The following is a 13,225-nucleotide window of genomic DNA, read 5'->3' as shown; positions in this document are numbered from 1 at the left end:
GGGGTAGGGGTGTTCGGGCGGCCACGCCCCCACCACATCGGGCAGCCCCTTCCAGCTGCCACCTCCGCGCATGCTCCAGCGCCTCCACTCCAGCTCCCCAGACTTAACGGGGGGAATCCCAGGGCTGGATCCCCACCCACTGCCCCCTGACCCTCGCCCCCGCGTCAGGCCCGGCTGGGGCGGAGCTCACAGTCCAGCTCTGGCGCCTTCAACCAAAAGACATCAACCCAGCCCAACCCATACCGGCTGAGCCCCAGCCCAGGGCAAGCGGCAGCTCTGGGCCCATTTGTGTCGAGCCCCCTCTCCTGGACACCTGGAGCCCGCCCCCTGCCACCTGCCGGGCCTCTCCCTAGGCCTCCCGGTACCTCCAGGAGTCCTCCTGTGCGTTCAGGCCCTTCTCCCAAAGCACTTCCACCTCCACGAGTGCATACAGGCTCCTTTGATAAATGGCCCCCGTCTCAGAGCTCCCTTCGCAAGGTTTCCCCCGGAACTGCACACAGCCCCCTTCAAACTGGGCCCCCATCTCAGAAGAGCCCTATTTCCCACTCAGGAAACCCTTCCTCACTCCGAAACCCTGCTCTTCACGCGAGAGTCCCCTAGTCCTTGGAGCATGCACCGTCCCCGCTCCTGGGGGCCCTTACCTGCTCCCGAGGGTCCCGCTTCCATCCCATATACCCGTGCGGAGGTCAGGCGGCCCGGAGACTGTGGAGTCCAGCGTGAGGGGCCTAGGTACCCCGCACTTTAGCTGCCTGGGCTCCCGGGCCGGGCTCGGCTGCCCCTCCAAGCCCGGCCGCTCGCGCCGCCGCCCCCGCAGCCTCCGTTGCCGCCGCCGCCGCGGAGCCTGCAGCAGCTCCCCCTGCGAGCGCCCGGCCAGCTGCCAGTGCGCAGGCGCGACCGCCAGGCCCAGGGGGCGGACGGGAACGAGTCAAACGGGGCGCTCCGACGGCAACAAAGGCCAATGGAGAGGGGCGGGGGCACCGGGGACCGGAGGCAGCGGCCCCTGGCGGTCACCCATCGCCATGCAGCCCGGCGGGAGGGCTCCGGTAAAGGCGCCGCGGAACCGCGCAGTGGCGTAAGTGGGGCGGGGCGGGAGGACAGCACACCCCCCACCCCCACCCCGCAGCAGCCTTCGGCCTTGTCTTTTCCCCAAACGTGTTCCTCCAAGCCTACACACAACCTCCCCACATTCGCACAGAGCCACGCGCACATTTCCACCTCATTCCCAGGCCACCCTCACACACTCCGAGAGCCCCATCACCCAGGGGTCCTGCCTCCCACCTCTCCTCCCAATCACCCTCATCCTTCAAGCCTCGGCTGCAAAGCGACTGCCTCCGCGAAGCCTTTCTCCGTCCCTAGTCACGGAACTCACTGACGCCACCCTCTCTTCCAGGCCGAGTACTGGGCGCTGAGACCAGAGATATGAAAGAGACCCTGCCTACCCTGGAAGATGTCACCGTCTCAAGTGCATCTACTGAGCTCTACCTACGGGCTGGGAAGCACCTGTCTCCACTTTCTCACAGCTCACGCCTGAATTCTGTCAATCCACTTCTGACCTCAGCACGTCACTTAAAACACTTTTTGTGTCAAAATTCAAAGGATAATTTTGAGTCTTTTATTTGGCTTCAGCATTTTCTGAGGTTTCCTATTGCCTAAGTCCTTTTCGGGTTTCTTCAAGAGCCCCCGCCCCCCTTGTTTTTGATCCATTAAAAAAGTGTTCACCTTGTTTTCAAACCTAGCTGTCTTCTCATTCTACTTTCCACTTTTTTGCTTAAAGGTCTTATCCATTCTTATGGCTTAACTATCCTTCCAAATCTATCTCCAACCATGTCTCAGACTCATATTTCCAAGTGTCTGCTGGACAGCTCCACCTGAATCTACCAACACTTCAAATTAAAAGAGTTCAAAACCAAACTCTTATCTTTCCTCCCACAAAAGTACTTGCCCTATACCTCCTGTCTCTACAAAGGGCACCTTCATCCCGGAAATGACAGTTTCTTTCTCTCCCTTGCTTCTATCCTTACACAGCAGTTCACAAAGTCCTGACCTTTTACCTGCTCACATGATCTCCTGACATTCTTGTGATGGCTCCTTGTGCTGATGCAGACCCTTATCATAGTCTTGACAAAAGTATCACAGTCACCTCCTCCTTAGTCTCACAGTTTCTAGGAACATTTATCCTATTCAGTCTGCATCAACTGATAGGTGCTAAGAGACCCAGCTCAAACATCACTTTTCCATATATTCATTCATATGTATTAATCCATCTGTATTTTTGATGCCTACTTTACACCAGATGCTAGGAACTCAAGAGAGAAGCCATACCCAGTCGCTACCCATTAGGAAGATTAATTTCTGACACTTTTCATAGTATGCTTTTTGCTTTTCTCCTGGAGAGGTTCTCCAACAGCAGAGCAGGTACCACCTGCAGGGCTTGTTTAAACACTGATTAAACACCACCTCCAGAATTTGTGATTCAGTAGCTCTTGAGTGGGATCCAAAGAAAATATGTTTCTAATAAGTTTCGAGATGAAGCTGATGCTGCTGACCTGGGGGACCACACTTTGAGAACTACTGCTCTACAAGATAAAGTTAAGAACAAAGACTCCAGAGCCACAGTGTTTTGCTTCCAACCCTGATGCAGCCACTTACTTCAGTATTCTTGCCTGGAGAATCCCATGGACAGAGGAGCCTGGCAGGCTATGGCCCCATATTGTCACAAACAGTCAAACACAACTGAAGTGACTGAGCACACAGCATGTGTCACAATTTCCTCCTCCTCCATTTTAGAGGGTGAAAATAGTACCTACCTCATTGGACTATTATTAATACATATAAAAGCTTAGAACATTACCTAGAAGAATCCAGGCAAAGTATTGGCTGCTACCATAATTACTGTCTGCTTCTTGCACTACATTCTAAATTCTTTAAGAACAAGGACTATGTCAAGACGCATTTCAGTCTCCCTTTAGTGCTTCGCACAAGCAGTGCCCAGAATGACTACTAAATCTAGATAGATCTGAATCAAGGCATCAAAACATCCTCAGAAACAGCAAGGTCTTTGCCTTGGTGTAACTAAGCTGGAAGCTCAGCATTCTTTAAGAAGAGTTTGAATCTCCTGTTCTAAATGCCAAGCCTCACTGTGTGAAAGGCACCCTAACTTTGTGGAAAGGCACTGGTCACTATTCTGATCCACCTCCAAAGTTGCTAGTGGAGTCAAGCCTGGCTCTGGCCTTGAGGGTCTTTCTGCAGAGTGTCTTCATCATCAAGGATTTCACTCTTGGCTAGGCAAAGTAGTAACGTATAAAGGAATTCCAGACAGCATCTTGTTTTTTTTATGCAGACAAACTCTTCCAATAATTCCTGATGTACCTTCCCAGAAAGCTACTGGCTCCTTCTGTCTCCAGTTTAATCCCTGCATCTCAATTCATAGCTAATTCACACCCAATCGCCTGTACTATGTGGGCCAAAACTCAGGTCTTTCCACTTACACACCTTCTCTAAACCTATGTTTCTGGCCCCCAAACAGTAAGAATGGCTTAAGAAGAAAAACTCTATCTCCATCAATGTTTTCTTTTTAAAAATACTTAAATAACAGCCTAGGTGGAGAAGGAAATGGCAACCCACTCCAGTATTCCTGCCTGGAAAATCCCATGGACAGAGGAGCCTGGCGGGCTACAGTCCATGGGGTTGGGAAGAGCTGGACACAACTTAGCAACTAAACCACCAACCACCTACCAGGTCTGGAGAAGGGCCTGAGAACCTGCATTTCTGAAAAGCAGTCCAAGTGATGGACAACTCTTTGAATGCAAGGGTCTCAGTTCAGTGGTGTTCCCATTCACATTTTTCAGTGTGTCTGTAAATTTGCCCAAAATTTAGAAAATACAGCCCAAACAGATAATCAGAGTGGCAAAACTATTCTCCCTAAAGCTGAATTCCTTAATGAATACTTTGTTATAAAAATACATGTGAGAATAGAGCATCATTCAGTATCCATTTAAAAAAAAAAAAAACAGCCTAGGGACAATGAAATCAAGGTAGCATAATAAACATAAAATCGTATACCCTTCTATAAGGAAATGAATCACCAACACTTCCAGCATACACCATTTCTTTTTATCAATAATAAATGTATTTCTTATTTCAGGAGAAATTTTTAAAAATCAGAAATCATGAACAATGGAATTAATAAATGTCAGCTTGTACTTTGGGAAGAGGAAACTGATAGACTTTTAAAAGTTAGGGTATCATTCACATAGGTAAAATACAGATATACAAAATATAAAATTTAATCAGTCCTAATATATGTCATGAGAGTCCCTTGGACTGCAATGAAATCCAACCAGTCCATTCTAAAAGAGATCAATCCTGGGTGTTCATTGGAAGGACTTATGCTAAAGCTGAAACTCCAATACTTTGGCCACGTCATGTGACGAGTTGACTCACTGGAAAAGACTCTGATGCTGGGAGGGATTGGGGGTAGGAGGAGACAGGGACAGCAGAGAATGAGATGGCTGGATGGCATCACCAACTCGATGGACATGGGTTTGAGTGAACTCCGGGAGTTGGTGATGGACAGGGAGGCCTGGCATGCTGTGGTTCATGGGGTCACAAAGAGTCAGACACGACTAAGCGACTGAACTGAACTGAACTGAATATATGTATCCAAAGATCATGGCATCTGGTCCCATCACTTCATGGGAAATAGATGGAAAAACAGTAGAAACAGTGTCAGACTTTATTTTTTGGGGCTCCAAAATCACTGCGGATGCTGATTGCAGCCATGAAATTAAAAGACGCTTACTCCTTGGAAGGAAAGTTATGACCAGCCTAGATAGCATATTAAAAAGCAGAGACATTACTTTGCCAACCAAGGTCCGTCTAGTCAAGGCTATGGTTTTTCCTGTGGTCATGTATGGATGTGAGAGTTGGACTGTGAAGAAAGCTGATCGCCGAAGAATTGATGCTTTTGAACTGTGGTGTTGGAGAAGACTCTTGAGAGTCCCTTGGACTGCAAGGAGATCCAACCAGTCTATTCTAAAGGAGATCAATCCTGTGTGTTCATTGGAAGGACTGATGCTAAAGCTGAAACTGCAATACTTTGGCCACCTCATGCGACGAACTGACTCACTGGAAAAGACTCATGCTGGGAAAGGTTGGGGGTAGGAGGAGAAGGGGACGACAGAGAATGAGATGGCTGGATGGCATCACCGACTCTGTGGACGTGAGTTTGAGTGAACTCCGGGAGTTGGTGATGGACAGGGAGGCCTGGTGTGCTGTGATTCATGGGGTCACGGAGAGTCGGACACGACTGAGCGACTGAACTGAACTGAACTGAACTGAATATATGTATTCAGAGAAGGCAATGGCAATCCACTCCAGTACTCTTGCCTGGAAAATCCCATGGACGGAGGAGCCTGGTAGGCTGCAGTCCATGGGGTCGCTAAGAGTCTGATACGACTGAGCGACTTCACTTTCACTTTCATGCATTGGAGCAGAAAATGGCAACACACTTAAGTGTTCTTGCCTGGAGAATCCTAGGGACAGGGGAGCCTGGTTGGCTTCCGTCTATGGAGTCGGACACAACTGAAACGACTTAGCAGCAGCAGCAGCAACATATGTATCATCTTTCAGTGGCCCATCTTTTTGCCTTTTCATATTGTTCATGGGGTTCACGTTCATCCTGTTCATGGGGTGATAGAATTCCAGTTGAGTTATTTCAAATCCTAAAATATGATGCTGTGAAAATACTGTACTCAATATGCCAGCAAATTTGGAAAACTCAGCAGTGGCTACAGGAGTGGAAAACATTAGTTTTCATTCCAATCCCAAAGAAAGGCAATGCCAAAGAATGCTCAGACTACCGCACAACTGCAATCATCTCACACGCTAGCAAAGTAATGCTCAAAAGTTGCCAAGCCAGGCTTCAACAGTACATGAACCGTGAACTTCCAGATGTTCAAGTTGGATTTAGAAAAGGCAGATGAACCAGAGATCAAGTTGCCAACATCTGCTGGATCATGGAAAAAGCAAGAGAGTTCCAGAAAAACATCTACTTCTGCTTTATTGACTATGCCAAAGCCTTTGACTGTGTGGATCACAACAAACTGTGGAAAATTTTTAAAGAGATGGGAATACCAGACTACCTGACCTGCCTCTTGAGAAATCTGTATGCAGGTCAGGAAGCAACAGTTAGAACTGGACATGGAACAACAGATGGGTTCCAAATAGGGAAAGGAGTACATCAAGGCTGTATATTGTCACCCTGATTATTTAACTTATATGCAGAGTACATCATGAGGAACGCTGGGCTGGAAGAAGCACAAGCTGGAATCAAGATTGCTGGGAGAAATATCAATAATCTCACATATGCACATGACACCACCCTTATGGCAAAAAGCAAAGAAAAACTAAAGAGCCTCTTGATGAAAGTGAAAGAGGAGAGTGAAAGAGTTGGCTTAAAACTCAACATTCAGAAAACTAAGATCATGGCATCTGGTCCCATCACTTCATGACAAATAGATGGGGAAACAGTGGAAACAGTGACAGATTATCTTTTTGGGCTCCAAAATCACTGCAGATGGTGACTGCAGCCATGAAATTAAAAGACACTTGCTCCTTGGAAGAAAAGTTATGACCAACCTAGATAGCATATTAAAAATCAGAGATGTTACTTTGCCAACAAAGGTCCATGTAGACAAAGCTATGGTTTTTCCAGTAGTAACATGTGAATGTGAGAGTTGGACTATAAAGAAAGCTGAGCACCGAAAAATTGATGCTTTTGAACTGTGGTGTTGGAGAAGACCCTTGAGAGTCCCGTGGACTGCAAGGAGATCTAACCAGTCCATCCTAAAGGAAATCAGTCCTGAATATTCACTGGAAGGACTGATGTTGAAGCTGAAACTCCAATCCTTTGGCCACCTGATGCAAATAATTGACTCACTGGCAAAGACCTTGATGCTGGGAAAGATTGAAGACAGGAGCAGAAGGGAATGACAGAGGATGAGATGGTTGGATGGCATCACCAACTCAATGGACATGGGTTTGGGTAAACTCCAGGAGTTGGTGATGGACAGAGAGGCCTGGCATGCTGCAGTCCATGGGGTCACAAAGAGTCAGACACAACTGAGCGACTGAACTGAACTGAACTGAACTCAACCTTTGAAACCATCATCACAATGAAGACAGTGAACATATTTATAGCCCTCCAATTTTAAAACTCATGATAGAGATTTAATAAATAAAAGGCAATTAATTATTCACTCCAGTGAGCTTCCCTGGTAGCTCAGCTGGTAAAGAATCTGCCTGCAATGTGGGAGGCCTGGATTCATTCCCTGGGTTGGAAAGATTCTCTGGAGGAGGGTATGGCAACCCACTCCAGGAGAATCCCCATGGACAGAGGAGTCTGGTGGGCTACAGTCCATGAGGTTACAAAGAGTCAGAGATGATTGAAAAGCACAGCACCCACTCCAGTATTCTTGCCTGGGAAATCCCATGAACAGAGGAGTCTGGCAGGCTACAGTTCATGAGGTCACAAGAGTCAGACACCTCTGAGCGACTAACAGTTTCAAGGGAATTTTTTACATAAGTATAGACTAATGAATTTGATACTTGATCAAACTTATAAACTACATACAACTTTTTTCTTTAAAAACTGCAAAGAAAGAACTAAGAAGCAAGAATTAAGCAACAGTTAAAGAGAATACTGAGAAAGTTATCAAAAATTATGGAAGAATTTCTGGCCAAGACGGTTTACTGTATAATGCGTCCAACCATTCCTTAAAGAGATAATTCTGCTCCATGTTATATGAATGGTTCCAGAACATGAGAAAAGGGGGAGTTTTCCCAATTTGTTCACAACGGCAGATAAAGATCCACATCTCTTATCATACAATGATATTACAAAAAGAGATCTCAGGAATATGGGTGTGATAATGACAAGCCAAATACTAACCTACAGAATTCTATAAGAGATTTATTAAAATTATGATAATATTAACACCTAACGGAGAAGACTTTTGAGAGTCCCTTGGACTGCAAGGAGATCCAACCAGTCCATTCTAAAGGAGATCAGTCCTGGGTGTTCATTGGAAGGACTGATGCTAAAGCTGAAACTCCAATACTTTGGCCACCTCATGCGATGAGTTGACTCACTGGAAAAGACTCTGATGCTGGGAAGGATTGGGGGCAGGAGGAGAAGGGGGCAACAGAGAATGAGATGGCTGGATGGTATCACCGACTCGATGGACACGAGTTTGAGTGAACTCCGGGAGTTGGTGATGGACAGGGAGGCCTGGCGTGCTGTGATTCATGGGGTCACAAAGAGTCGGACACGACTGAGCGACTGAACTGAACTGAACTGAACTGTTCCAACACTTTACATAAGTTAACTCACATAATCCTAACAAAGTCCTGGGGTATCACAGAACATACAGGTGAGTTTGGGCTAAGGAGCACATGCAGGATATTTTATTATCATTAAAAATAAAGACATAGAGAAGCTAAGAAGCTTGACCAAGATCACACAGTTTGCAACTAGCAGAGGCAGAACATGAACCCATGCTGGATGGTTCCAAAACCAACATTCTTAACCACAACATTACATGATATTATTATTAAAAGAACAGCATATCACATACATAAGGGTAATTCAGAAGTGGGTCAAAAATAAATATATACCATATACGTAGATTAATAAAAAATAAACCTGATAATTGTAATAGATAATAGTATTTGATAAATTTTAATCCCATTCTTGGGCTTACCTGGTGGCTCAGCTGGTAAAGAATCCTCCCGCAATGCAGGAGACCTGGGTTCAGTCCCTAGGTTGGAAGACCCCCTGGAGAAGGGAAAGGCTACCTACTCCAGTACTCTTGCCTGGAGAATCCCATGGACGGAAGAGCCTGGTAGCTACAGTCCATGGGGTTGCTAAGAGTCGGACACGACTGAGCGACTTCACTTTCACTTTTCACTTTCATGCATTGGAGAAGGCAATGGCAACCCACTCCAGTATTCTTGCCTGGAGAATCCCAGGGACAGAGGAGCCTGTTGGGCTGCTGTCTATGGGGTCGCACAGAGTTGGACACAATTGACGCGACTTAGCAGCAGCAGCAGCAGTATAGTCCATGGGGGTCGCAAAAAGTCAGACATGACTGAGTGACTTTCACTTTCTTTCAATCCCATTCTTAATAAAAATAATTAAAATCAATCACCTTAACAAGATAATAGAATATCTATCTTTAGCTAGTGGAGAAGCAGAGATGTTTTCCTGTTTTTAAGGAATAAATGAGGTCACTCTTTACTACTATTTTAGTACTGGTTTAGATATTCTAGCCAGAACAGAGAGAGAGAGAAATAAACTTAAACACATAAGAAAAAAATCTTTATTCTAGTTGCAATTATATAATAAGAATATGCAGTCTCACTAATTTTAAAATTAGTAAGACTAAGTGGAAAGATTCAAAAAATAGCAAAAATCTACAGCATTCACTCCTAGAACAAGTATTAATTAACTAGAAACTATAATGGGAGGGATTGGGGGCAGGAGTAGAAGCAGACGACAGAGAATGAGATGGCTGGATGGCATCACCGACTCGATGGAGGTGGGTTTGAGTGAACTCTGGGAGTTGGTGATGGACAGAGAGGCCTTGCGTGCTGTGATTCATGGGGTCACAAAGAGTCAGACATGACTGAGAGGCTGAACTGAACTGATAATGGTAAAATAGCTAATTTAAAATACTTAGGAATAAAGTTAATGAGAGATGCTTGCGTTCTAAGAGAAAATCTGTAAGAATCAATAAGAAGACATATAAAAAAAGCCTGGGTTAAGTAGAGAGAAAGGCCAAGTTCCTGGATGGAAAAACCAGACCATGTGATGTCTGTTGGACCCTTGCTATTCCAGGCCCAAGTTCTGAGGACTAGCATCAGGTATTCCCATCATTCCCTATGTATTATGCTTTAGAAATATAAAGAGATAAGAATGTATTTGAGTCAGTTCTTACCCTTAAGAAGAGACAAACATACAGATGAGTGCTAGTCAATATAAATATCATGTGAGATACATATATAATTTTAGATTTCTAGTAGTCACATTATAAAAAGTAAAATGTAATGTTTTATTTAATTTCCAAATATCATTTCAACATATGATATTTGTTGAAATATCAAAAAATATTTGATATTTCAAATATCAAAAAATATTTTAAAATATTAATATTTTACACTGTTAAAATATAAGTCTTTGAAATCTGTTGCATATTTTATACTTATAGTATATCCTAAAGGAAATCAGTCCCAAATATTCATTGGAAGGACTGATGCTGAAGTTGAAACTCCAATACTTCGGCCACCTGATGCAAAGAACTGACTCATTTGAAGAGACCCTGATGCTGGGAAAGATTGAAGGCAGGAGAAGGGGACGACAGAGGATGAGATGGTTGGATGGCATCACTGACTCAAGGACATGAGTTTGAGTAAACTCCGGGAGTTAGTGATGGACAGGGAGGCCTGGCATGCTGCCGTCCATGGGGTCACAAAGAGTTGGACACAACTGAACAACTGAATTGAACTGCTGCTGCTGCTGCTAAGTCACTTCAGTCGTGTCCAGCTCTGTGCGACCCCATAGACGGCAGCCCACCAGGCTCCCCCGTCCCTGGGATTCTCCAGGCAAGAACACTGGAGTGGGTTGCCATTTCCTTCTCCAATGTGTGAAAGTGAAGTCGCTCAGTCATGTCTGACTTGTAGCGACCCCATGGACTGCAGCCTACCAGGCTCCTCCGTCCATGGGATTTTCTAGGCAAGAGTACTGGAGTGGCTTGCCATTGCCTTCTCCAGAATTGAACTGAGCACATCTTAATTCAGACTAGCCACAAATTTCAAGGCATGTGGCCAATGCCTACTGTACTGGACAGCACAGATGGTCATTTCAATGCAATTCTAAGTATGACAAAGGCAAGCATGGGTGCCATGGGAACTATGAGAAGATAGTCTAACTCAGCCTTGGGTAATCAGGGTAGGTTTCCTAGAAGAGATACCTACTTAAACAGGCCTAGGAGGATTAGCCAGGCAAAGGAAGGATGGGAGAAAGACATTCTAAGAAGCATCAGCTGATAGTATGAAGGTGAGAAACAGCACTTATACCAGGAACTCTCAATATTGCTATCCTAGCACAAAGAAGGAATCAAGAAACACTGAGAAGAGGCTAGAGAAGTACACCATTCCTGAATGTGCCCATTCTCTCCCCAGCCTAAGCCAGAGGAGGGGCCGCCGGGGGAGGGATAGAAGGAGCTGTCCCTGGTTCTGACATCCAAGGCAGATTTGCAGCGTAGTGCCACCCAAGCTGGAACTGACAGAGATCAAGACTATTTCTTTGGGTCTTCTGAAGCACACATGGAAGCCCCCAAACCCTACACTTAGCCTGGTAGAACAGGAGAGTCCTTTGGACAGGCTAGCCCTTAGTGGGTTAGAGAATTTTAGGAACATCCAAGTCTAGGAACAGAACTCTGGGATACTGAAGTTTAGGGTCAGATATGTCCAAGAAAGGCATCCTCTTTAAAATAAAACAGATGCAGATCTACTATACCAAATGAATCTAAAAAATGGCAGTCACCCTGTGTTGTCCTATTTTAATCCCTTAGTGAATGTAAACTACAGCTCAACATTCCACTCAGAATCTATCTGGTTCTGTTCTGATTCTCAGAATCTATCAGTTACCAAGTTGCTGATTAATGGAAAGGACAGGGGCAGAACTAATACTTGTTTTCTTCCTTCACCTCCATTAATGTAGGGGGGCGCTCAATGGAAAAGTATTTATAACGATGCTAAAGCTGAAACTCCAATACTTTGGCCACCTCATGCGACGAGTTGACTCACTGGAAAAGACTCTGATGCTGGGAGGGATTGGGGTCAGGAGGAGATGGGGACGACAGAGAATGAGATGGCTGGATGGCATCACCAACTCAATGGACATGAGTTTGAGTGAGCTCCGGGAGTTGGTGATGGACAGGGAGGCCTGGCGTGCTGCGATTTATGGGGTCGCAAAGAGTCGGACACGACTGAGCGACTGAACTGAACTGAACTGAACTGAAGGCCTCAGTGTATCACTGGGCCAAGGAAAAGGACAGTCTGCACAAGCTCAACTATATAATTATCATTCATTCATAAGAAAGTCAATATAAAATAATAATCCTATATCTATTAATTCAAAATTTTTTCTAGATACTCATTGAGCAAGGTACTGTTAAGGAACTGGTACACTGGCATTTTATACCAGTAGGATCTTTTGGAAAGCAATGTGGCAATATTTATCAACAGCTGTAACAATGTTTCTGCTCTGTGACTTACAATATGCCACCCAGTTACGTATTGAAACACTTAGTATCAGACAAACCTGGGTCAAACCTCTTCCACATGTAAACATCTGACCTCAAGTCCCATTATTAACTGTAATTTCCTCATTTGTAAAAATTTCATAGAGTTGTGGGAGGATTCACTTAATGAACTGAATTCATTTGCGACCCATGGGGTCACAAAGAGTCAGACAGGACTAAGCAACTTTTACTTTCACTTTGGGTTTCCCTGATTGCTCAGTTGGTCAAGAATCCACCTGCAATGCAGGAGACCCCGGTTCAATTCCTGGGTGGGGAAGATCCCCTGGAGAAGGCATAGGCTACCCACTCCAGTATTCTTGGGGTTCCCTTGTGGTTCAGCTGGAAAAAAATCTGCCTGCAATGCGGGAGACCTGAGTTCGATCCCTGGGTTGGAAAGATCCCCTGGACAAGGGAACAGCTACCCACTCCAGTATTCTGGCCTAGAGAATTCCATGGATTGTATAGTCCATTGGGTCGCAAAGAGTCAGACATGACTGAGTGACTTTCACTTTCACTTTGCTTTCAATTAATGAATGTCAAAAGCTAAGCACAGAGGTTAGTATTCATACATGCTGAATACCTGATAATTCCCATGGCCCTCTGCTTTTTTCCTGGGGCAGGTCCTTATTTCTTTTCCTTCTACCTCATCACAATCATTTTCATGGCTTTACTTTCTTTTATTCTTTTGAAAACAGAAAACTAAGAGGAAAGAAAATTAATCACACCATTTAAAGGACAGTTTCTTATACCCCTATTCCCTCCTAGGTTGGGCTCCAAAAGAACCCCTATTACGGGTTAAGCAAGTAGAAGGTTGTCTGGCGTGAGCAAGTGGAAGGTTGGGGGTGCTGTATCCTAAAACA

General features: G+C 45.1%; 1 protein-coding gene across 2 annotated transcripts in view; it reads right to left on the bottom strand.

The window, feature by feature from the left end:
* The window catches only part of AGO1 (argonaute RISC component 1), a 35,112-nt gene extending 34,249 nt beyond the window's left edge, over positions 1-863 (bottom strand). Inside the window, exon 1 of one of the 2 annotated variants that reach the window (XM_055402946.2) lies at positions 642-863. In XM_055402946.2, the coding sequence (XP_055258921.1) occupies positions 642-666 (25 nt within the window). In that variant the 5' untranslated portion in view covers positions 667-863. The remainder of the gene's footprint in view (positions 1-641) is intronic. The other variant, XM_055402947.2, reaches the window with a different exon arrangement.
* Positions 864-13,225: the final 12,362 nt, after the last annotated feature.

The sequence above is a fragment of the Moschus berezovskii genome, chromosome 4 (assembly GCF_049115385.1).
Source record: "Moschus berezovskii isolate FMDL1 chromosome 4, NW_MosBer_1.0, whole genome shotgun sequence".
Classification (NCBI taxonomy): domain Eukaryota; kingdom Metazoa; phylum Chordata; class Mammalia; order Artiodactyla; family Moschidae; genus Moschus; species Moschus berezovskii.
This window is presented reverse-complemented; position numbering and strand designations above follow the sequence as displayed.